This window comes from Trichosurus vulpecula, chromosome 2, assembly GCF_011100635.1.
Source record: "Trichosurus vulpecula isolate mTriVul1 chromosome 2, mTriVul1.pri, whole genome shotgun sequence".
Classification (NCBI taxonomy): Eukaryota; Metazoa; Chordata; class Mammalia; order Diprotodontia; family Phalangeridae; genus Trichosurus; species Trichosurus vulpecula.
Window position 1 is genome coordinate 138,962,205 of NC_050574.1, and position 26,302 is coordinate 138,988,506.

General features: G+C 37.0%; 2 protein-coding genes across 2 annotated transcripts in view; one reads left to right on the forward strand and one right to left on the reverse strand.

Annotated features, from left to right (window-relative positions):
* The window catches only part of C2H11orf65 (chromosome 2 C11orf65 homolog), a 58,523-nt gene extending 36,067 nt beyond the window's left edge, over positions 1-22,456 (forward strand). The window contains exons 3-9 of the mRNA XM_036745762.1: positions 1,424-1,516; positions 3,851-3,904; positions 4,053-4,256; positions 6,175-6,308; positions 11,604-11,774; positions 15,904-15,959; positions 22,202-22,456. Of these exons, the coding sequence (XP_036601657.1) occupies positions 1,424-1,516; positions 3,851-3,904; positions 4,053-4,256; positions 6,175-6,308; positions 11,604-11,774; positions 15,904-15,959; positions 22,202-22,311 (822 nt within the window). The 3' untranslated portion in view covers positions 22,312-22,456. The remainder of the gene's footprint in view (positions 1-1,423; positions 1,517-3,850; positions 3,905-4,052; positions 4,257-6,174; positions 6,309-11,603; positions 11,775-15,903; positions 15,960-22,201) is intronic.
* Positions 22,457-25,830: 3,374 nt separating this feature from the next.
* Positions 25,831-26,302, reverse strand: part of ATM (ATM serine/threonine kinase) — a 122,222-nt gene continuing 121,750 nt past the window's right edge. The window contains exon 63 of the mRNA XM_036743435.1: positions 25,831-26,301. Coding sequence (XP_036599330.1) covers positions 26,118-26,301 — 184 coding nt within the window. The 3' untranslated portion in view covers positions 25,831-26,117. The remainder of the gene's footprint in view (position 26,302) is intronic.

Genomic DNA, 26,302 nt, shown 5'->3' on the forward strand with positions numbered 1-26,302 from the left:
TTGTGTTTGAAAACATCTTATCCTTGACAAGAGTATTTTATTGTAACTTTTTTGTAATGCATGTCTGAATATTAGTTGTTTGCTAAGAAAGTACAATGGAAGATATAAGTGAATAACTGGAAATACAGATTAAGGTAAAATAGGACAGAGGCTAGCACCTCACTCCCTCTAAAACAGGTGGCGTTTACTTCTAGGTCTGTATCCCAAAGAGATCATACAAATGGGAAAAGGACTCACATGTACAAAAATATTTGTAGCAGCTCTTTTTGTGGTAGCAAAGAACTGGAAATTGAGGGGATACCCATCAACTGGGGAATGGCTGAACAAGTTGTGGTATATGAATGTAATGGAATACTATTGTGCTATAAGAAATGATGAGCAGATGGACTTCAGAAAAAACTTGGAAAGATTTGTATGAACTGATGCTGAGCGAGGGGAGCAGAACCAGGAGAACATTGTACACAGTTACAGCCACATTGTGCGATGACTAACTTTGATAGACCTGGCTCTTCTCAGCAATGGAAGGTTCTAAGATAATTCCAAAAGGCTCATGATGGAAAATGCTATCCACATCCAGAAAAAGAATTACAGAGTCTGAATGCAAATCAAAGCATACTATTTTCTCCCTCTCTTTTTGATTTTATTTTGTTTCTTCTTTCTCATGGTTCATTCCATTGGTTATAATTCTTCTTTGCAATGTGACTAATGTGAAAATAATATGTTTAATATGAATGTATGTGTAAGGCCTATATGAGATTGCATGCCATCTTGGGGAGGAAAGAGGGATAGGAAGGCGAGAAAATTTAGAACCCAAAAAGCTTGTGGAACTGAATGTTGTAAACTAAAAACAAATAAATTTTTTAAAAAAATTAGTTGGGGTTTCATCTGGATTTGGAGGAATGCAAGCTAGAATCATGAGAGAATTTTATGGTTTTTATTTTTATTCATAACTTTTAAAAATTTATGTATACGTATATATGCATATCACAGAATTAGAAGAACCACATCATTTCATGACCATTTCACCCCTAGACTAAAGGACTGGATTCAACTATGGCTTAGAATGCCACATCTCAGGGCAGCACTAACCTCTGAGGCAAAAATGGGGGGGGGGGAAGATTAAGGGAAGGTCACAGTGGTATGGTCTGTCCAGAAAAACTAGCTCCTTAATTTGTTTCTCTTGCCACTCTAAATCTTTAAACCTTGTCAAGATAGTTACGTCTACTGGTTGTACTATGTATGACTCAACTGAGCAAAATCCCATTTTTTAAAATGTTTATTATTTATGTTAAAACAAAACATAGACAGATGACAAATTTACATTGAACAAAACTGATAGTTTATACTTACCCCAAGCCAGTGATGATTCAGAAGTAGTAAATATCTGTTTTAATTGTTATTCCTAATATATTTGAACTTCTAGGATATCTGTGTATTTAACCACTTCAAAAGTATAATCCTTCTAAGGAGGCAAGGGGACCCCCGTCAACTATTAAGATATATTGATCCTAAAGAGGTAAAGACATTCCATATTATACGTATATAATATTTTAAAGATGTATGTCATTTATTTTATTTATTTAGTCAGTGTTCATATTTTCAGTTTAACATTTTTATTAATAACTTAGATGAAAGCATTAGGAGCATGCTTCATAAATTTGTAAGTGATACAAAAATGGGAGAGATGGCTGTCATTTTTTATTATAGGATCCAAAATTACTTGAAAAGACTAGAATGATGGCCCAAATAGAGTAAGATAAAATTTAATAGAAATAAATGTGTAGATCTATTCAGTTCAGTTGTTTCAGTCATGTGACCCCATTTGGGGTTTTCTTGGCAAAGATACTAGAATAGTTTGCCATTTCCTTCTCCAGCTCATTTTACAGATGAGCAAACTGAGGCAAACAGGGTCCAGTGACTTGCCCAGAGTCAGCTAGTAAGTGGCTGAAGTGAAATCTGAATTCAGATCTTCTTGACTCCAGGTCTGGCGCTATTTCCACTGGGCCATCCGGATGTATTGTGTAAGTCTATACTTGAATTAAAAAAAAAAGCTTCATATGCTGGGATTGTGAAGATATGACTAACCCATAGTTACTCTGAAAAATATCTAAGAGTTTTACTGGAAATTCAAGATGAGTCATCACTGTGTGACATCACAGCCCTAGAGCTAATGTCCTATATTGCATTGAAAAGTATGGTGTCCAGAATGAGAAAGGTAATAGTTGTGCTATACTCTGCCTGGGTCAGATTGCATCTGAGTAATGTGTTCAGTTCAGGGCACCACATTTGAGGAATGCCAGCCTGGAATGTGCTCACAAGAAGTAAAGCAGGATGATAAGAGGACTGGAAAACTTAGAAGAGTTAAAGAAACTAATGGTTTTTGCTTTTGTAATAGAGCTATTTTGTTTGACTCCCAAAAGAAGAACTAGGAGCAATGGGTGTGAATTACAAAAATAGAAAGGTTTGATATAAGGAGAATCTTCTACATATTAGAACTATTGAGAAGTGAAATGGGCTGCCTCAATTGGTGGTGGATCAATGGAATTCTTCAAGCAGAGGGTGAATGACCATTTTGGGGGGATGTTGAGAGAAGGATCCTTGTTCAGGTGTGGCTGGACAGCTGAGGACCTTTCAAACTCCCAGATTCTGTGTGATATGTTCATGAATAGGTAAATGATATTACTTTAACTAGCCAATGAATATGTAGTTTGTACTTATTGCTTTGTACTTCTTGTAACAATCATGGGCAAAACCAATAAAATTCCATATGTAAACTTCTATATATTCTTTAGTCTCAGTTCAGTATATAAACATATATATATATATGTTCAGTATATTCATATTTCAGTATATAAAACATACACTATAAATTTATAAGGGCAGCCAGGTGGCCTCACTAGCTATGTGATGCTGGGCAAGTCACTTAACCCTGCTTGCCTCAGTTTTGTCATAAAATGAACTGGAGAAGGAAATGGCAAACCATTCCAATATCTTTGGCAAGAAAACCCCAGATGGGGTCATGAAGAGTTGGACATGACTGAAATAATTTGACCACAACAACAATAAATTTATAAATAACATGTTGCTAAGCAGAAGTTTCTAAGAAGTAGAGGAGTTAAATCTGAGATGAACCTTTTAACAGTTTTCCTAAATGTGGAGAAGGGATTCAATATCAATGCATAGGTTCCAGTTACAGCTAGGTGGATAATCATGGCTGATTTAATATGCCTAAGACTATTTCTTTATGGGTAATGAGGAGGCCAGTATTGATAATCATTAACATTTATATTGTGTTTCATAATTGCTACTTGTTTTATAGGTCATACAAAATTTAAATGTGAATTTAATCAAGGACAAAGTCAAGGGGGAGAATTAAGGCCACATGATGTTCAGCTTAGGTTGATGAACCACATTTCCCTGGATTTACCTATAAGTGAGCTCTTCCCACATACAAAACCATGATCTTCAATTTCCAACTTGTGACTATCAGCAATAATTTGAATATCAAACTTATATTTCCAAGAGAAAAGAAGTATTTTTTTAAGTAGCAGATATATATTTTTTTGAAAAGTCAGGAATCTTGGCTTTTTAAACTCAGGAAATCCTATTTAATCAGTTACTTATTGGGTATTGTTGGGAAAGTAATTTATTTCTCAGCTTTTCAAATTTTACAATTGAAAATGTAACTTTGTTTATACATATTCACTTTTTATCCTTTTATAATGCGAGCTCAGGTTAAACAAATATGTACATATTTGGTCAAATGATTATGGTTGATAACCATTTTGGTACATATTTTAAGCTAATTAATATTAATAAAATATGATAGGTTAATTTGGTTCTCTTTTAGGCAGAGCTTCTAGATGCTGCTTCTGGAATTAATGTTCGATTCAGATTTGGTGGAGTAAGTATGGAAGTATTTTTGTCTAATAGTCTTAAAAGTATCCAAAAATCTTCCCTAAATGTATGGAATTTAGAATAGATAATTATTTTAAGCATCAACACTTTTTATTGTAAGATTAAATTGGATTTTTAATTTTTTTCAATCACAGGAGAAGTTTCCTCCCAATATATATTATAAAATTTTCACTCACAGACATATTGTAGATATATGTGCTAACAGTCCTAGAGATTATGTGAACATTATCCCAAAGCAATTATCACATTTGACATTTGATGAGAAACGTCTAGAAGATGACCATGATGGCTGGTACAAACGTATAGAGAACAATGGCTGGAGACTTGTTTCCAAAAGAGTAAGTGAAGCAAAATTGTAATAACTTTTCTTTTACATTTTACAGATATGTTTTGTGTCTTTTTGGAAATTTCATTTTATAGTAGATTTCAAGAATATATATAATTACCTACTCACCTAAATAAAGAGCATTGCTGATTCAAAACAACTCTAGTGGCAACTTTGATTACACTTTAAGATATAGTCATATATCTTAGTCTTAAATTTACTAATTTTTCTTACAAAGAGAAGATGCATCTGCAGTCCAACTTTAAGCTATCCTGCACCCTTCAGAAACATAGTAAGCACTTAGGTATTATCTGGTCAGATGAGTTAAAATGAGATTTCTGCAACAAAAGGAAGTTGAAAATGTTGTTGACTTCAAACTCAACTTCACTGTATGTCAGAATGTAGGCATTCTTGAGATCAAGAAAAGGTTTATCTTGTGGTGTTTACTAGATATTAGCTTCAGTGATGGTAAAGAGGAAGTCTTATTTATCTTTATCTTTCTATCTCCTTTAATACCTGTATCAGTAAGGCAATGATAACAACGTAGATGATAATTGTCAAAATGCCAATGTAGTTCTGTATCGCAAAGTATACAAGACCCTCCAACATAGAAGGTAGAAGTACACCATTTATTCAGACACCAGAGAACCATATCCCACAAGCCATTTACCCAATCTATCAGAGCAGTAAAGCATTCAATACATAATATCCCAACATGAAGCCTCGCCATCCCAAAACCTCTCCAATCCCCTGCTGGGGTCTTCCCAAAAACAAACTCACAGTGCAGCTAAGCCAGCCTGTTCAGTTCTACCTATCATGATGGCAGCCATTTAGCAGCCATAACTGCTCTCTCTCTCTCTCTCTCTCTCTCTCTCTCTCTCTGCCTCTGCATTTCCTATGATATAACTTCCTTCTCCTATCAGGAAGCTCCTCCCACCAGACTGACTTAGGCTTCCTGTGACATAAGTAGGTCACATGGCCTATTAATGGTGGGAAAGATCTTCAAATCTCAATTGCTACTACAAAACCTAGAATAGTGCTTTGCATGTCTAGACAATGATGAATTGTTGTTGAGTTAGTCCCAGTGGATTTTTATAGTTTTGTGAGGAATAGGTATAAAGTGAGTTTTTACAGAGGGTATATGGTCCAGAGCCATACCAATGACACTTCTGTAAGAATCATTTTGGATAATGGTATTTCTCAGCTTAAAGAAATAGCTACCATACTTTTCAAATTTTCCAAGGCAACACAGTTTCAAATATTCTGTACCATTCCCAGATTAGGAAAAAAAATCATGTTCACATAATTGGAGGGATATTAGTTATTCATGTATAAACTGTGCCAATATAGTAATTCAAACTTAACATGTTCAAAATAGAGCTACTTTCCTTCCTCTCAAGCCTTTCCTTCGTTTGAACCTTCTCATTACTGCCAAGGGCACCACCATCCTCCCCAGTCACCTAGGCTTATAAGGCTGTTGTTATCCTGAGTCCTCACTCTCTTGACACTTCTTCCCTATGTGCAATATGTTGCTAACTCCATAAACAGTTGTGGTTCCTTGTTGCCTTAAGAATTCAATATAAAATGCTCTCTTTTGACATTTAAATTCCTTCATGATCATGCCCTTTCCCATTTTTCTGCTCTTCTTATACTATTCTCTTCCATGTATTCTGTTATTCTTAGTGTCTAATCTATAAAATGGAGATGCTATACCAGCCCAAACTACCTCATATAATTAGTAGGAGGCTCAAGATAATGTATTTGTGAAATGTTTTTGTGGCCATAAAGGATCTGATAGACATGGGGCATTGTTATGATCTTTTCTGTTTCTACTCTGGGGTGCCCTCCTATACAAAGAGATGTCATTTTATAACCAAATATCATCACAGTTAATAGTATAAAAATGTTTTCATAATATAATTTGTCAACAGTTTTGGAAAGGTGTTGATGAGATCACTGAAGAAGGAAATAAACAAAAAATTGACTTTCACTTCTCCAAAGCAAAGAGAAGGCAGGACATTGACATAAGAAGAAAAAGTAAAAAAATTAGATGGATGAGGCAAATGTAAGTAATGAAATCCTTATACATATGTAAACAATATACAAATCATTGTGGCAGTTTTTAGAACTTGGGGGGAGGTTGGCTATTACTAACAAAACTGTTCAATATCATTTTGTAGGTTTATTAATTTTCTACAATCAATTTGAGTTCCATAATAGGCCACTCTGCTGTCATTAAAATGCATACTTTGCTCTTTGTAAGGCCTATATTTTAAAAAAAATTAATCTTCTAATATGAAAAATGACTCTTATACTTCTAGCATATCTAGTCATATCTGTGATTATATAGTGATGAACCTATGCACACAAATGATCTTCCATTTCTTTGAAATTTCCTGTATCCTATATTCCTTCAAAATTATGTGTGACCCTTTCTTCATTGTTGTAGCAGCATTCGTTTTTATTTCCTTTAAGGGTCTAACAGTTGTATAGGAATTTATATTTTATGTAACTGTTATCATTGTCCTTTAAAGACTCTTCCATCCAGTTCTGAGTGGAATGCTGAAATAGTGAAACCCCTCAGTGTGGGACAAGACCTTACCTCTCCTACCATCCACCTCCACCCTGCACCCCTTCTATATTTTTAGAAACTGCTCTGCTGATAAAGTAGAGATAAGAATTACATCAGTAGACAGACACCAGCAAGATCCTGTTTATCTAACTTTTATTCCCTTTTTGCTGAATACCAGTCCCTGGTCTCATGCCTGCCTTTTTGTTCTTTGTTCTCTGATGCTGGGGAGAAAATTCTGCATTGAGAATGTGAGCTCCAAAGCCATTCAATGGGAAGAGGAGTCAGTAGGGGGTGGAGGAACTCTGCATGAGGGTCTATATAACTTGCTTTGAGCTATATGCCACACACACACACACACACACACACATGTTGGCATCATCTTGGGCCATGCTGGGGTATGTCCTTTCTCATAAGAAAGGAATCAACTTCTTTTTGCCTGTTCTCAAGAACAGTCTCTGTATGTTTTTAATGTGAGTAGTGGTCTCTGACCCACACAGTTCCTTCTAGTAGAATTATAATTAAAACAGAAGACTAATTTTTCCAAACTTCAATCATTACATTAACAAGCATTAATTAAACATCTACTATGTGTCAGGGACTGTGCTAGGTCCGATAATACATAGATAAGAAGGAAATATATAGTTCTTGCCCTCCAGGAGTTTACATTTTAAGGGGGGAAACAGTACATACCTGTTTATCCATGTAGAAAATAGATATAGCACTTAGCATAGGGCCTGCCATATAGTTGGCACTTAACTCTTAGTTAGGCAGCTAGGTGGTACAGTGGATAGAGAGCTAATTATGTGATTTTATCCAGTTCTGTTCAGCATTAAGTTATCAGGATTGTTGTTGTTGTTCATCTTTCATTCTCGAAGAAGACCAGTGACATCAGGAGGGTGATGTCTTGACTTGCAAGTGAATTGGATTTCAGTGAGGCAGAGCTGAGCAGTCATCAGCCTCACTCTCTCCTTCAGAGTCATCAGATTCCAGAGGCAAGACATAGGTCAGGACGGACTGGTAATGACCCTAGATGCAGTGGGAAACCTTGGTCTTTTTAAGCTCAGGTGTTTCCCATGTCTCAGTTTGTCTGAGGCGATGCCCATTCAGTAGTTAAGGTAAGAATTGAGGTAAAAGATGGCCTACTTTGCCTTGACAAAAGAATCAGTCAGGGAGGGGAAGACCCTCAGAGTTTCTGGCCAAAGCAGAAACAATTGCTATTTACACTCAACTTTGAACCATCAAAACCAAAACAATGAGCAAGTGAGGCTTGGGCTGGGGCCCATTACATAGCCAAGTACTGTAGCTCTATTTGAATCCCACTGGGCTTTATCAAAGCTTGGTTTTTCAGAGCTATATTTCAAGAAATCATAAATGAAAGCTACATGAGAAAAAAAGAGTTGAAGAGAAGAGATGGATGGTGGGAGCAGTTCATGGTTGGACTTTAACAAAAATGGGAGCATAGGATCTAAGAGTAGAAGAAAGTATAGAGGTAAGCTAGTTCACTAAGGGGTTGATACTGAGAGGAGGAGAAGGAAGTCAAGAGTAGATGCCTGAATGATAAATAGCCTGGGAATATATTCAAGAGTGGAGGGAATGGAGGCCAGGGGGAGGGAAACAAACAGGTTGAGGAGGAATAGAGCATAAAGAGAGATGGAATAAAATTAGGTTAGTTAGAGGAATGTAAGGTTTTTTTACTGTGGAAATGAACACTTGATGCTGGCAAGATCAAAACTGTTACCATCTCTGTGTGTAGAGTATAGGTGGTTTGGGGAATCGATTAGCTTGAGGAATTGAGATGTTAGTGTGTTTGAGGAAACATCAACACTTATGTTAAAGTTCCCAATATAAAGGAAGGAACTGGGTAGAGGAAGACTGCTAGCCAAGTCCCGAACTCCTTGAAAAAGCAAATAATATGACCTCCATAAGGGAAGGGAAAGGAAGAGGACATTTATGTAGCATCTGTTTTGTGCCAGGCACTGTGCTGAGTGCTTTTATAAACATCTCATTTGATCCTCGCAACAACCTTGTGAGCTAGGTGATATCACTACTCTCATGTTAGTTTACAGTTGTGGAAACTCAGGCAAACAAAAGTTGAATGACTTGCCCAGTGTCACACAGCTGCTAAGTCTCTAAGGGCAGCTTCCTGACTCCAGGTGTGGTGTTCTTCCCACTGTACCGCCTAGTTGCCAAGCCGCTTATATAGCCTGATACTAACTACTGAGGCCAGTAGATGGCCACCAGGATCTGAGTTAGGTTATAAATTTGAAGATAATGAATCTCAGAAGAGGAAAGTCGGCTGAGTGACGTCATCCGAGGAGTCTGAAAATAGTAATGAGGAGCAAGGGGTATTTTGCCTCCCCCCGCCCCAGGGCTACTCTGTCTAGGAGGAGCCAGATCTTCTGCTAATAGAGTAATTATTTTATGTCTCCTTCCCTCAAAGTTACTAATAGAAAACCATCCCATCTCAGCTCTTAAGGGTTCTTCTACCATCATTTGCCCTGTCTCCTTTCGAAGTTAAGCCTTGAATCTCACTCTAGGCCTGTGCAGTGTGCCTTTTTTCCCATCGTGCAACAATTTCTATAGAATCTTTTTTCATTTAATTTGTCTCATTTTCCAATTGAATTTTCTAACTTTTTCTTCAGCTAAAAATGTATTGCTCTATTACCTCTAAGGCTATTGCTATTCAGATTAAGAATATTTTAAGGTTTCTTTTTCACCTTAAAGATAAGCATTCATTTCTTTAGAAAAAAATATTTTAAAAATTTTCTAACTGATGTACAGTTCAAATCGTTTCTATGTTTGTAGAAATAAAAGAAAAGTGCAGTATTCATGATGTCTTAACTGCTTCACTGCTACTGTGATTATTTAGCATTGCAGTGTTCCTTGCAAAGGTAGTGTGGCCAAGAAGCGCGAGGGTGGGAAGTCACTCAAGGTCTCAGGGCTATAGACAGCTCTTCAAAAGAGAGGTGCCCACCGGCACAGATAAAGGAAATGTTCTCCACACCAGTGAAACAAGAGATTCAGTCCCTTCTCCTTACTACAAGCAAAGTGAAGAAAGCTTTCAGTAGGAGCTGTAGCAGTAGATGTTAACTGATTAAAATTGTGTCAAAACACAAGTTGGTCAAATGCTTTAGTATTTGAATACTAAATACTAAGTACCAAATACTAAACCATTTGAACAACTTCATTTTGATAGTTCAATATCAACACAACGTACCATGGCATACTCTCCTGCAAAAAAAAAAGGTACTGGAATTGTTGTTACTGTTTTCTGAGTGTTAGAAAATGATCATTCAGTAGTTAAACCTGATCTTGAGCTTATGTATGTGTGAAGGCCGATCATTCCAAAAAGCGCTCCCAGGCATTTGTTTCTTAAATGTTTTATTGATATTATTTTTAAAAATGTCATTGTCACTTCTCAGTGACTCCCCCCAAAGAACCCTCCCTTGTAAGAAAAAAAAGAATGGTTAAGTAAAATAAATTAACACACTTTTGAAAAGCACATCCCTCATTTCCTACTTGCTTTACTATCAAGTATCACTGGTCACTAAAGTCATAATGGGGCACTGCATTGATCAAACCTCCCTCCCCTTCCATGTTCTGTGATTTCTAGCTGTACTGTAGTTCAGACATGGACTGAATTTAGCAGCTCTGGGTCAGCAGACCCCTCTTCAGATTGATTTCAGAGACCTGACTCTAGAAACCTTGTCCCAAGCACTAGAGTGCTGCCAGCCCCTCCAGACAGTGACACTGATCACACTGCTCTCTAAAAAGTATGGAAAAATGTGAAGGCATGCATCTATTGGCCCTTTAAAATATATCTCCTCTCATTGAGCATATTCAAAAAGTGACCTAGCGTTATTCTTGTGTTTCAGAATGAATTGGCTACCAGTAAACTTCTTAAATTGAAAATAAATACCCATATGAAAGATATTAAGAACCAATCTTTTGGCTCAGAACTATTAACTTCTTTATGCCATTAGTAAATATTGGATGGATGCATGGTATTTGTGCATTTTGCTATATCATTTTCAATCATGTCCACCTCTTCATGACCCCACTTGGAGTTTTCTTGGCAAAGATACTGGAGTGATTTGCCATTTCCTTCTCCAGCTCATTTTACAGTCTTCTTGACTCCAGACCTGGCATTCTATCCATTGTGCCACCTAGCTGCCCCATTTATGCATATTTATGCATGTATAACTAATATAGAACAAAAGCTACCTGTGAGATAGTGAGCAAGTCATTTCAACTATGTGAGCTTCATAATCGGTAAAGTGAAGATCCTTTCCAGCTCTGAAATGCCCTGATTCTATTATCTAATGACTTTATTTTTCCTTGTAACCTTATGATTTAACCAGGGGTGTGCTGGAGCCACCTTGTACCAGGCTCCAGTGAGCCAATTGTTAAATTCTCAATGTAAGCATTTACACTTCAGAAATCAGCAAATAGTACAAATTAGAGCTTGATTTGTTTTGTTGCTTGTCAACTTAGACTTAAGATAGTAATGGAGAAAATGTAAATAAAAGAGGTTAAATTTGAAAGTGTCCCATGTGTACATTTTTTTCCCAAAGGACCACTTGTTAAACATTTACCAAGACACTCCTGGATTTAACTCACTGAGATATGAGGTTGAAATGTGAAGTTCAGTGGTAAGTATCAGTCATATACGGATGATTGGATTGCTTTCTTTCTAGAGATCCAGCATAAGAATTTTGTCTAATGTTATCCTTAATACCACTTAAAGTTATCAGTATTATCTGCTCATAATCAATTTTCTTTCTTTAGGTATTATTCAGGAAGCTTGGAAACAAAGAAAGGAGATATTAGACGTACAGATTTAATTCTTAAAGCAACAAAAGGATTGATAAAAGCAGTTGAAGAAGGTGGAATGGACTCGGTAATGGAATGGGAAGTGGATGAAATTCTGAACTGGACAAATACACTAAACTTTGAAGAGTAAGTAGATATTGCTTTTTTCAGGGGATAATAGGGAGGGGATCAGCATCCAAACTTCTTTATTTTTCTCTCTCACTTTTGTCCCTCTCATTGCCATTATGGATCTTGGTGCCTTAGTTATAGTGCTCTCTGACACCAACATCCAGGTGGAAATGGGGGTGGCAAAAGCAGCAGAGCCAATGATGCTGTTGGGGATTTCTCCTGACAGCAGTGACACTGCTACTCATCAAACTGTAAGAAATCACATGTTAGTGACACAGTGGCAGTTGCTGCCCCCATATCTTTTTCCAACACAACCATGGGTTGGAAAGAGAAAGGAAGGAAAAGACAAGCTAAGGGGAGAGACTTTACCAGTTTAGAAAGGATGAGGGATTTTTAGGAAGAGCTCTGATGATTAAACCTTTAAGACCCAATACTGCCTTTCCATGGGTGCACTGACTCTTCTACCCTTAATTTTTGGATTAGATTGAGTGTAGATGAAGGGAAGGAGTCTATGGAAAGGGAATAGACCAGGGGTTCTCTCTGAAAGTGCAGTGAGGCCACCAAAAGATTCTTTTATGGAATTCTCCCCAGTATTTTCATTCCATTCGAGCCAGCCCTGCCCCAAATGTTCTGAGGCCACATTGGCCTGTAGCTCTTCCCCTTCATTCTTTCCCCATCCCATTTTAGTGTCATCAAAGGCAGCTACAAATTACCTCTCTGGGATTTCCTTCTCATGGTCACTGGATGTGGGTCCAGCAATGGGAATACATCCTATGAGGGAAAGCCTGGATGGAGAGGGGTTAGCAACCACAACTAAACTTCAGTTCTCATGCCACTAAGGGCTGATCTGTTCCTGCCTAAGGCATTTCCTTACAAAACCATGAGAAACAGTAGCTTCACCCAGCGCCCCTCTGATCTCTTCCTAAGTTGGGCTTAGGAAGCAGTATAGACAGTGGGGACTGTTTCCAGTGGTGACGTACTATCTGAATTAAATTTGTGCTCATATTTCACCCTTTATTTCAGTATTTCACTTCAGGGGTCTGTGATTACCTCAGTGTGAGTACTCCTTATACTGACACAGACTGCAGGCCTTTTGAAAGCTGAAAGCTCTTGAAGGTTCCTGAAAAGTCCATCCCTCTGAAGCTAGCCTAGTGATGAGCCTTTGTAAATTTAGCCAGCCTAGACCTCAGGAAGATTTCATTAGTCCCATGCCCACCCTTGGAGTCATTCTCATCTTACCTGACATACCCATTCCTTTGTCAGATCTAGTCAGTTCTGCCTCCTCAAAATCTGCCTCATCTGTCCCCTTTGTTCCACTCACATGATCATCACACTAGTTCAAATTCTCATTACTTCTCACCTGGATAATTATAACCTCCTAATTATTTTCTCTGCCAACAATCTATCCCCCACACAATTACCAAAGTGATTTTTCTAAAGGGCTGATCATATGACTCCCCTACTCCCCAATAGTTTCTTGTTACCTATAGCTAAAAATGCCAACTCCTCTATTTAGCATTTTAAACCCTTCTCAACCTGGTCCCAGCCTTCTTTTCCAGCCTTAATAGACACACTTTTTCATTCATTCTACAGTTTAGCCAACCTGGCCTTCTTACTCTTCCTCATACCCAACATTCCATCTCCATGCTGATGCTCAGGCTGCCCTTTACGCCTGGAATGCACTTGCTTCTTGCCTTCACCTTTTAGAATCTTTAGCTACCTTTAGAACTCAGCTTAAATGTCATTTCTTACATAAAGCTTTTCCTGATCCCCCTGCTAATGTTTCCTCCCTAAAATTACCTTATATTTGCATTATGTATATTTATATATGTACATGTTGTTTCCCCTAGATTATAATGCTAACTCCACGAGGGCAGGAATTTAAAAAAATTTTTGTCTTTGTATCATTGGCCCCTCACACAATTCCTGACATATGTACTTAATAAATGTTTATTGATCAATTGATGTAATAGTAATGTGTGAAGTAACAACACCCAAAACACAAGTGCTTGAAGGGTATATTTAATACAAGGAAGAATTAAAACTCGAAAATAGAATGAATTGCCATGTGAGATAATGAAGTCCCCATTCCCAGAAGTATTCAAGCAGAGACTGAACGATATCAGGGATATCATGGTTAGATTTTATGCTAAGGCAAGATTTGGACTAGATGAACCCTTTGAACTCTGGAATGCCATGATCCTAGAAGAGGTGAATTATTTTGCTATACCTAAAGCAAACTGTGGTCAATCCGAAAGCCAAAATGTTAAAAAAATAATAATAAATTATTCTAAAAAATTGCATCTAGTTAGAAAAATTTTACTTCACCATTATTAATAACAATTTCCTGAATACTTTCACAGAATGGACATGTATTAGGTGCTACAAAAATTTAATTGTAGAAAACACGGATGCTTGATAAATCAAATACATTCAGCAATATGTATTACTAAAATGTTTTTAATCAATCAACTATCTTTTCCCTAATTTTTCTGCTTTCAAAATTTTCAAAGGCTGGAAGGTGAAGGATTCAGATGAGTTCCAGCAGATGATGTGAATATATCAGGCTTTCCATTCTTATTCTTTTAATTGTATTTGTTGGTTTTAGAGATTGGGAGCATAAGGACTTATGTGAGAAAGGGAGTGGAACTCAATGAGATCAGGCATTTTTCCCTTCTAGCCAAACTTTGTAAATAAGGAGTCTCAGACTGTTTCTAAAGACAGTGCCATGTATGCTACAGATTAATTACTTGGCTTGATTATTTGCTGTAAGGATTTATTTTTCCTTTGAAAGTGGGGTGGGGAGATGAGCAGAGATTTAGGGGGAAAAGTGAAGGTGTACGATAGCGCCGTCCAAAAAAAAGAAGAAAAGAAAGAGGGCTATTGAAGCATGTTTTTAAATGCACAGTGGGCAGAAGGAATTTCAGAAAGAAACATTGGCCAGTGGGGCAGTTTTGAAATTGACATATTGAATTTATTATATATGTGGTTTTTAAAGCAAGCTTTACATAATGGAGATATGCAGATTCACATGAAATTCTCTTTTTCTGGTCTGCTTTGTTCTTTTTTGTGTTCATTAAATTAAGAAATGAAAGAATAAAACAAATATTAGGAGTGTTATAACACTGAAAAATAATCTCCATTTAGAAGAGTCATTAGATGCTTTAGAATGTTTTTTAAACCAATAATCTACCTTGTTCCAACTTGCTTAATGGCACCCTAGAGCCTCTCAGAATGTTTTTAGTGGGAAAGGAGAGGAGAATGTTTCCAAATAAGAAACTACCAGGAATTTTGCTATTTGGGTATAGAAGAGGTTCCCACTATAGCTATTCACTTTCCTATTTCATAGATTCCTGAGTTCTTATGAATAATACCTAGCATAACAATGATAACTGCAAACAGGTGATCCTTGAAATTCATTTTTTTCAAGAATTTTTTTTCCTGTGTTGGTAACAATTTCTGAGTTGTAGGTACAAAGAAAAAGACCACCAAGTAGGATAGAATGTTTAGAATAGAGTGTATGAAGGAGAATAATGCATAAGAAAATGGGAAAGATAGAAAGGGTCAGATCATGAGGGGCTTTAAGTACCAAGAGATGTCTGTATTTGATCCTAGAGGTAATAAGGACCCTTTAGAATTTACTGATAGGTAGGAGAGTCAGTCAGTAAGCTTCAAGTACTTGTTATGGGCCAGACAGATGCTACACATTGGAGATACAAAGGGAGGTAAAACACAGTGCCTGCTCTCTAGGATCTCACCATCTAAGGTCTGTTATAGGAATTTCAACTGGGCAGCTACATGGGGGAAGGGTTGAAGTGGAGGGAGACTTGGGGCAAGGAGAACAAATTAGGAGGCTATTGCAATAGTTAAGGTGAGAAATAATGAGGGACTGAACTTAGATGATAACTGTTTTAAGTGAAGAGAAAAGCAAATATGCCAAGAAATGTGGAGGAGAAATAAAAAGAGAAGATTTAGCAACTTGTTGGATATCTGGGATGAATTAGAGTGAGGAATCAAGAATGATGCTGATAGCTGTGAACCTAAGTGTGATGGGAGGGATGCTGGTGCCCTCAACATAATGGAAATACAAGTAATATTTGTTTCTTCATTGATTTATTTTATTAAATACACATTATTTTGTGCCTAGGTATGTTAACAATTGGAAAAGCATTGCTACAAGCAACTCTTCAGCTAACATTATTGGTAAGCCATTTTAAGGGTAGATATGATAAACTATCAGGACTGAAGTTAGTTCCAAAATGTTGAGAGGTTTGTAAGTGAGACCTAAACTATTATAGAAATTGATAAGGACTTATTTTTCAAGACTTAAGATTGTAAATAAAATTGTTCTTGTAAGAAAGGGATTAAAAAAAGTTAAGAACTAGAATCTAAGGGAGTGTCTTAACTTTTTTACCCTTTAATCCTCTCTTCAAAATCAGCAAATTTGTTTTGCTTGTGACTATTCCCTCCCCAGTATTATCCTTCTTCTTACTATGTTTCCCTCTCCTTCCCCCAATACTCCACCCCGCCCCCCATTCCTACTGGTTTTCCAGTCATTTGATGTTTGTTGAGTTTGATGTATTTCTACACTAAACTATTTGTGTTTGTGTGTGTGTTCAACACTCCTTTGTCCATTTCAGATAAAAGTGAATTTTATTTGATGCCAACTCCTCCTATCCCTTCTTCCATGTTTGTATACTTTTTGGGGATGTAACCCAGTTATGCAGGGCACCTAGGTGGCACAGTGGATAGAGTGCTGTGCCTGGAATCAGGAATACTCATCATCTTAACCCTATTTGCCTCAGTTTCTTCATCTGTAAAATGAGCTGGAGTAGCCAGTGTCAAACTGCTCCAGTATCTTTGCCAAGAATATCCCAAATGGGGTCACACAGAGTGGGACACAACTGAACAAGAAAACCCAATCAGGAAGTTCCACCTCTTTTTCCTCCTCTCAGCGTTGCCTTTTTTCCTGGTGTCCGTTCAATTATCCTTTCTTGTTTTTCTCTTCAAACCCTCCAAACAGAACCAATCCGCCCCCACGATCTCTGTGTTTCTTTTAACTCCCCCAATGCCCTGTGAAGATAGTAAGGTTCTGAAAGGACACTTGTTTCTTCTCTATTAGAATGTGAGCGCTGCATCATTATTCAGTTCCTTCCAGCTACACAAATAAATTTACCTTTCTAAGTTTCTCTGCCTTCTTGGGGATTTATTTTAGAGTTTCTAACTGAGCTCTGGTATTTTCTTCAAAAATGCTTGGAAGTCCTCTATTCTATTAAAGATTCATTTTCTCCCCATAGGGATTATACTCAGGTTTGAAGGGCAAGTTATGCATTGTGGTAAGCTCATATAGTTCACCCTTTGGAATTCTGTATTCCAACATCTTGTTTACTTTGTATAAACTTGTTCACTTTGTATGATCCTGACTGTAGGTAGTAACTAAGTATTTGAACTCCTTCTTTCTGGATGCTTGCATTATTTTTTTTCTTTGATATGGGAACTCTGTATTTTGACTATATTCCTGGAAGTGGGGAAGCTTTTCCTTTTGGGGTTCTTTTCAGGCAATGATCAGTGAACTCTTTATTTTACCCTTTGGTTCTAGTAGATATTGATAGTTTTTATTTATGATTTCTTGAAATATATTGTCCAGGCTTTTTTTTAAAAAAACTCTAGGTTTTCTAGCAGTGCAATGATTCTCCAATTATTTCTCCTTGACCTGTTTTCCAGGCCAGTTGTTTTCTTTTTATTAATTGTCTTTCTTCTGTTATTTTTTTCTACTATTCCTTGCTATCTCATGGCATCATTAACTTATGTTTGGTCTATTTTAATTTTCAGGGAGTCCAATCTGTAAGATGTTTATCACTTTCCCTTCAAAGCTATTCTCCTTCCAATTCTTTCCTCCAGGGCTTTTAATTTATCTCTTCATTTCTTTGAGGTATTCATGTAATCCATAGGTTCCCAAAGTGGGTGATACCGCCCCCTAGGGGTGCTGGAACAATCCAAGAGGGCAGGTAGTAGTCTCAGGTGTAACTAGGGCGCATTGAATAAAAATAACCTAACCCCAGAGGGGGAAATGAGTCATTTTTTTAAAAAGAGGTGGTAGGCCAAATAAGCTTGGGAACCTTGTTTTTCTTTTGTGTTTCTGCTTTCAGTTGTCATGGAGTTGCTTGTTTAGAGAGATTTCCAGATTTGCAAAATATTTTCATACTGCTGTTTTCTGAGTTACTCATTTCTCCAGCTTTAGTTCCTATATTGGGACCTTGTGCCAGGGCCAGACTCTGGCCCCTGCTCTGCTTTTGCATAGGGTACTTGACCTTGCTTGGTCTCACCCTGAGTCCCCTGGGATCCTGTGCTGACCTATACCCCCCAACATTAACCCCTTCCACCCTACATTTTTGGGTTCATCATGCTGGATGATCAGGGCCATCTTGGGACAGAATGCTAGGAACTTGAGAGTTCCTGGACCTGGGGCACAATGGTCTGAGTTCTGTAGCACCATACCGGTTGCTGGTCACTGATGTTCCCTGAGGCTTCCAAGAACTTTCTGACGATTTTGGGATTTCCTCAGGAAAGCCCTCTGCTTTTGTTGCCAGTAGACACATGTGTTGTCTCTGATCACCCTGGGAAGCTACCCTGGGCTGGCACTGACTTTGCTGGAGGGGCCTCCTTTCCCATTGCTTGTGGACTTCTGGGCTGATATTTTGTGCAGGGGTAGGAAAAGTCATTCTAGTTTCTCACTGGATTTTTAAATCATTATTTGCTTTGGTGTGAATTTCAGGGCTATTGCTGGAGTATTTCTCTCATTTAGGGAGCCATCTTGGCAGAAGTGCATAATATGTTTTAAAGTCCAAGAGTGCAAGATTATTTTCATCATTTTTTTCAATGTGTCCCTTGATATTCTTGCATACTTTTTTTTTAATGTATGTATCAAGGGGTATCAGGGAAGTCCCTGATTTCCTGGACCTTCCATGGTACCTGGGCTTCTTGTTGATGGATATGCAACTTCAGCATACTACAGATTCATGTCATCTAATCACGACTGTGTCCTCACTGCTGCACCCATTTCATTTATACTTGATTTTCTGTCATACTCCCAGGAGTAGCTGTTATAAATTCTAGACTCCAAGACTTTTTTCCTCAGATTTCTTTGTCTCCTATTTTACTAAGAAAATTGAGGCCCTTTGGTCCTCAGCCTACCGTACATCTCTTTTATTTTGTAACTCAAAATTCCTCTACACCTTCCATCTTCTCTTGGTTTAGTAGAGTCTGAGGGACTTCTTGTCAGGTTTAGTTCCTCTTTTTGTGCCCTTGATCTCATCAGCGTCTGTTTCCTTCAGGATTTTGCCTAATATTCCATCTCATCCTGATTATTCCTTTCTCTTTCTTGTTTACCCCTCCCTTTCTTTCTCTACTATATAAGCACACTCAGGTCCTCTTCATCCTTAAGAATATCTCCCTTCACTCTGCCATCCCCTTAAGCTACCACCTTTTTCTTTCCTTCATTTCATGGCAAAATTCCTAGATAGAATCCCCTATGCTTCTCACCTCCCTTTCCTTATCACCTATTTACTTCTCAATTCCTAGCAATATGGCTTTTGACCCCACCATCCCACTGAAATGGCTTTCCCTAAGATTACTAATGCTACTAAATCCACTCTCTCCCTTGGTGATCTTCTCTGTTCTATGGATTCAAATATTATAGCTTATGTCGTCTTAACCTCTCACCTAAACTCTAGTCTTGCATCAACAATTGTCAGCTGGATGTCCTGTAAATACCTCAAACTCACTATGAGCAGAATGTAATTAATCTCTCCCTCTATATATTTCCTCCAAATTTCCCTTTTGCTGTTGAAGGTATCACCATACGTGCAATCACCTAGGTTTGTAACCTTGGAGTCAACTTTGATTATTCTCCCTCTCTTTGCTCAAAGCTTGTCCTGATCTTGTTCTTTCTCAAATTATCATATATGTACTTATTTACATGTTGTATTTCTCCAGCAGAATATAAGCTCCTTTAAGGGAATGTTTTTAGTCTTGTCTTTGTGTTGAGCGCCTTGCAGATCATTGGAGCTTACTTAAAATTTGAATTGGATCTAGTCAGTTGCCAAATCTTGTCAGTTTACCTGTACAATAGCAATCACATATGCCCCCTTCTCTCCAGTCACATGTCCCCTACCCTAATTCAGACCCTTAGCACCTCTCAGACTACTGTTAAGTCGATTAGTCTCCTTGCTTCCAGTCTCCTTCTCTAATTCATTCTCCACATATTTGCTAAAATAAGCTTCCTAAAGCATAAGAACGTCACTTGTGTTCAAAAATCTTCCATGGTGTCCATCCCATTGCTCATAGGATAAAATATTAATTCATTAGCCTGGCATTCAAAGCCCTTTATAATCAGGCGCTTTTCTACCTTTCCAGTCTTGTTTCATACTGCTCCCCTTCACATGTTGTGTTCCATCCAAATCAGACTAGTTGTCTTCCAAATCTCACTCTCCATCTTTTGCCTCAGTGCATTCACAAAGGCTCTTCTCCTTGCCTAGAATGTACTTTCAAATCATTTCTGTCTCTCAGAATAATTCTTTCACTCCTTCAAGGCTTGGCTCAGTTGCAGTTCCTCTGGAAAGCCTTTCCAGAGTTTATCATTTCTCTCTCTCTCTCTTTTTTAACTATTGCTTTTGTATACTTATTTTGAATGCTACTTCCCCAACGGAATGTAAGCTTCTTGGAGGGAGGGTGAATAAGGAAAATACGAGAAAAAACAAATTGATTATGAGTTGGTATATAAAGACATGGGTTAGTATTGATTTTAATTTTTAGTAGTATATCTAAGGGAAAATATTCTGTGGGCATGTTTAAATATGAGATTAGATTCAGTGAGTCAGGACTGACTAGATGTATAGATTAAACAATTAGTCAGCAAAGAAATAGTAATTGAAGCTAAATGAGTTCTTTAGGGAAATAAACAGAGAAGTCAAAGGACTGACAGATGAAAAAGGCTAATAGTTGGGAGAAATAAGATGCTTCCAAGGAGCTCCCAGAGAAGCCGAATGAAATTCACAGGAAACATTAAGGAGGTGGTGATCCTTTAGTGAAAAAACTACACAGAGAGGTCAAAGGGAATGAGGATTTGTGAAAAGTCCACTGAGATATCTGTGAAAAAGCATTTCCTAAGTACTTACTATATGCCAGGTACTGTACTAAGTGTAGGAGGTCAAGTATTTTGAAAAGAGACCATCCTTGTACCCAAAAAGCTTACTTTCTAATAGAAAACAACAAAATGATTAGGATGGAATATTTTGTTCTTGGAAGGTGATGAGCACATGGGATGGCAGGCAGGTGAGATGTCTTCTTGTTTCTGTTCTCATACTTTAAACAAAATGTCTTTCTTTAAACCTGCCACTTCTTTGTATTTTTGTGCATTTTGTGGGTAATTTCACTGCTTAAAATGGATCCCAGCATAGTGCTGAAGTGCCATCTAGTGTTCTAAGCACAAGAAGGTTGTGATGTGCCTTATGGAGAAAACGTGTGGTTAGATGAGCTTTGCTCAGGCATGAGTTACAGTGCTATTGGCCACGAGTTCAATGTTAATGAATCAACAATAAGCTACATCCAGAAAAAGAGGAAATTAACATACAATTTTTTAAGAAAAATATATTTAAAAAGATGTCTTTAAACAGAAACACACATAAAAGAAGGCTACATATTGATCTGCTAACAAAAATGTTGTGACCAGAGGTTTGCAAGAATCTAACCCTGTATTTCTCTTAGGAGCAATGGTTCAGGATTCACTAATTTAGTGTTTATGTTGACTTTAAGAACAAAACTACCGTGAATGATGAGAGACTCTATTAACTTTATATTTATACTGTATATATTTTTATAAATATTTGTTTCCTTCATTAGAATGTAGGCTCATTGCAAATAGGGACTGTTTCATTCTTTGTACTTGAATCTCCAAAGTCTAAAAATGCCTGGCACTTAACAGTTATTTAAATATTTATTGATGGATTGGTTTCCATGAAGGTGGAGATTTTTTCATATTAATGGAAAGAGAGAAGGAACCAGTAGAGAAGATGACACTGAAAATGTTAAAAGATGGAAGAAATAAATATGGGATCAAGTATCTGAGGAGATAACAAGTGATGGCATCTAAAACCAACTGCTAGGAATTGATTTTGAAGTAGATTTAGAGAGATTAGAGGAGAAACATCCCTCCCTCAGAAAATCAGGATTGATGAAGAGACAGAAAAAATAATTTATTGAAATGAAAAGGGGAGCTGAGTAGAGGGGTTTAAGAGTTCTTTTGATAGCAGTGAAGATACAAATTCATCTCTGACTACTTAACATGGAGAAGAGAGACTTGAGAAAGTTACATATCAAGTAACATTGTTTATCATCAATATCTCTCCACAATTTGAACCACTGACCATGTAAATTTTTTTCTTTAGGTTTCAGGTTTGGGACAGTATGGAATCCAGCATCTAAATTAGACTTTTCTCCTGCTGGCTTGGAACAAATGAAAAACGAAGAAAGATTGAAGAAAGCAGAAAATTCATAGCCACTTGGCAGAGAGCTCTGTGTCATGTCCTTCAGTATATTTTTCTTTGATTTTCTGCACACATCAGTTATACCCCAGATGTTTGTTTGCTAAGCTTATTCTTTAAGGAGTAATCTGTATAATCATACACATCATACATAGGATATAGCCCCTTAGGCAATACAGTTTAAATAGAACATTATGCTTAATGTAGTGACTATGCCATAAAGAAATTAGCCATGTTGCTGTATCTTTAACAATTACAACTCATTAAAGATTATTTTAATACTGGAATGTGAAAATATGAATTTGGCTACTACTGGGAAAAGACAATGGTTTGTGGGGACGGTAGCGTCTAGTGAGTTTTTTTTAGAACTGCAATGACTAAGGCATGTGTGTTCGTAGCAGGGTTGTTGTGTCTGTCCTTGGTTTTCAAAGAGAACCATGACATCAGGGAAATGATATGACTTGCAGTTGACTTTGATTTGAGAGGGAGGACTATGCAAGGTCACCAGCCTCACTTTCTCCGCCAGAGCCATCTGGGTCTAGTGGCCTTATATTCACCAGGACGACTGGAGATGGCCCAGGATGCTGGCCCTTTTAGGCTAAGGTCTTTTCAGGTGCTCACTGTGAGTGAGGTAACGCCCATTCAGTGAGTAGCCCTCTTCAAGAAGTTAATCAAGGGATGGACCCTTTAATAAAAACTCAAAAAAAAAAAAAATCAAACTGGGAGAAAAAAACCCTCAGGGTTCCTGGCCAAAAGAGAAACAGTCACTATTTAGTATTTACATTCATTCTGTGCTAGGACTGCAGGGACCACAGGGACATATCCCAGGCATAGTCCAATCTATGAGCTCCAGTGAACTGGGTTTAAGGCTTGGTTTTTGAGAAAGAATTCTAGCCAGTAAACCCAAAGTTAAGGACATAGCCTTCAGCCATCGAAATGTACCTTCCTTTCTGCAGAACAGAGGGAAGGAGAGGCCATTGTAGGAACAATCCAGTTGGAGATGTATGGGAGGGAACAGGATCAAGGATATTCGGAAACAAAGAAACCATACCATCTTCAAATTGGCCAAGAGGACCCACCCAGGTGTAAAAGAAAGTCTGATTAATTGATAGTTTTAAAAATAAAGATCATAGAGAGCTGAGGTTTTAATGGATTACATTAGACCATTCTCTAGTTATAAAGGAAAATAAAACCCCAAAGTCGTACATAGCTTTTAACGTGGGATTCTATAGACATTAACAAAAATCATATTGCTAATACAAAATCACCACTTTGAAATCCAGTGTATGAGTTTTTAATACTATTTTATAGTTCCATTTTTATTGAAATGGTCTGTTGTATATTTTACATTCATGTATTAAGTAACAATAATTCTACAGAAATATACAATTTCATTAACATGCAACTAGAATTTTAATTATACATTTCTCTGCATTCAAAATTAGCAGATTGTATCCTTAATAAAATTTTACAGTAGATTGCCCTATGGCAGTGAAAAAAGTAGACCTTTAAATACATGTGAAAATTCATTTCATTACCAAATTTAAAATTTTTTTAACCAGAATTTATAAGTGTACATATTTCAAAGAGAGCAAATACATAATGTAACTAAACTTCTTTCACAAGAGATATAAAAAATGTATGGCTTTGCACTTTTTTCTTCATGCTATAAATCATGAAATATCTTTATGTACCTTATCTATAAATTTATGTTGAGAATGAGCCCACCCAAACTACAGACTCTATAGGGGGCTAGTAATGCATATGTAAACAATCCATTTCTTTGGCGAGGTTCTGCCCCAACTATTCCAGACCCCTTCCCCTTGCTTATCTGCGCCCTGCCCCGCCCCCCTTCAAAAAATTGAGAAGCAGGATATAACCATCTTTAGAAAAATCCTTCGCAATCTCAATTTCATGTTTCCACTGATATCGTATTCTTGGTATGTGCATTTGCTGACAGAAGATTCAAATTTGTTGACTTACTAAACTGGCAAAGCTCCAAATTTCCAAAACAGAATACAGTGTTTCTTTTGGCATACCTATTCGAGAATACTACAGTAAACTAACAGACATTGAAGGTAACTAAAAACTCTACTGAAGATGTACACTGTCAGCAACACAACACTAATCATGTCCTTTAAATTCTCTTATCCAGATTTCCTTGAACTAAAAGCAAAAAAAGCAACCTTGAGAATTCACTGTAACTTTTATAAACCATTTTGTTCGGCCTAAAGAAAGCAAAACTGTTGCCTTCAAGTTTTCACGGAATATGATCGTGAAACATGGGAAGTATAAACAGCATGGTGGCTACTTACCAATAATACTTAATGGCATTACTAAAAAAAAAGTCATTAAAACATGCCATTTCTAGTAGCTGGCTATTTTCCTTTTGAAGATAGCTGATGAAGATTAACAGCCTTAAAATTCCATTTTATAGATGAGCAAAATAAACGACTAGCTTTACACCATAGAGGGAGTCAGTATCTCATCTAAATTTGCTCCCTTATAGTTTGCCCATTTGGTAACTTTGTTCATCTAAGATTAGGAGGATTCTTCAATTTTAGCTTAGGTATTAAATATTCAACTTCTTCTGTCACACAGGCAATTCAACAATTATTCATCAACACATCATTAGAAAATAGCAAACACAAATTGTGAAAGGCAGTTTACTAAAAATGCAGATGGTTAAGTTGAATTGTAAGATCATTAAATGAAAGCATTCACAAACAGGCTGTCAATCAGCCTGGGCTTGAAAATTCACTAATTCCCATTTATAGTCAAGTAATTGGTGGATAATTATGCTTCATTTATGAATGTAACCGAACACTATTGTTCCATGAGAAAGGACAAAATGAAGAATTCAGAAAAACTTGGGAAGACTTATATGAACTGAAAGCAAAGCAGAAGTAAGAGAATATTTTTCACAATGACCATAACAATATAAAGGAAAACAAGACTAAAATACATCAGAACTCTGATCAATGCAATGACTTATCTCAACTCCAGAACACTGACAGTAAAACACACAGAAGCATGGAAAAGGTGCTTCTTTCTCTCAAAAGAGAGGTGCAGTATGAGGTGTGCTTTGTCAGCCATTGTCCATGTGTTAGTTTATTTTATTTAACTGTCTTTATTACATTGGAGAGTTCTGTGCGAATGGGAACATTTGTGAAATGATTTTTTAATGACCTTAAAAAATACAAATTTTATTTTCTTCCACATACTGAGATGAAATCTATCATTCTATACTTTCCATCCTCTGGTCCAAGCCAAAGAGCAAATCTAAGCCTGCATCTATATTCTAACTATTATACCCCTCTTCTGTTAAAAGTATGACATGATTTTCAGTGTTCTCACTATCCTTCCCCTAGATATGCCAAACATTTTATTTATTTAATATATTAATGGCAAGTGAGGAGAAAAAAATAGTATATCTATGTGCTTCTTCTATCATTTTTCCGAATGAATCATTCAACAAGGCTAGTATCAGAATCTAAAATTATAATCACCAGATTCAAAACACTTAACAGATGTCTATACTTAAATAATTTATTTCAAAGAAGAAATCTCTAAGATTGACTTAGAAGTATACTACATTCGGCATCCTCATTTGCAACCAAAGTACCAAGAAATATTCCTCAGGATTATTACATATTTGGACTATCTTTTTAATGAAAAAAAATTATACTATTATCTAAGCTTACATTATTATTATTATTAGCTACAGCTATAGCTTGTTAGCTATTCGGTCAATTTCAAAGCAAGTTTTTAGAAAAAAAGGTGGATTGTAATTTCAATTCTGATTTTCACATGCCAAAGATTATACCCAAGCTTTCCATCCAGGAAAAAGTCGGCTGAGATTTTTGGGATCCATTGCTTGTTGGATGAGCAAATTCACTTGTCCACCCACGCTGAGCACAGTTCCTTCCTCTACCCCTTTCAGCTTCTCCTGTAGCCTCATTAGAACACGTTCAGCCACTTTGTTGAAACTCTGGTCAATACGAC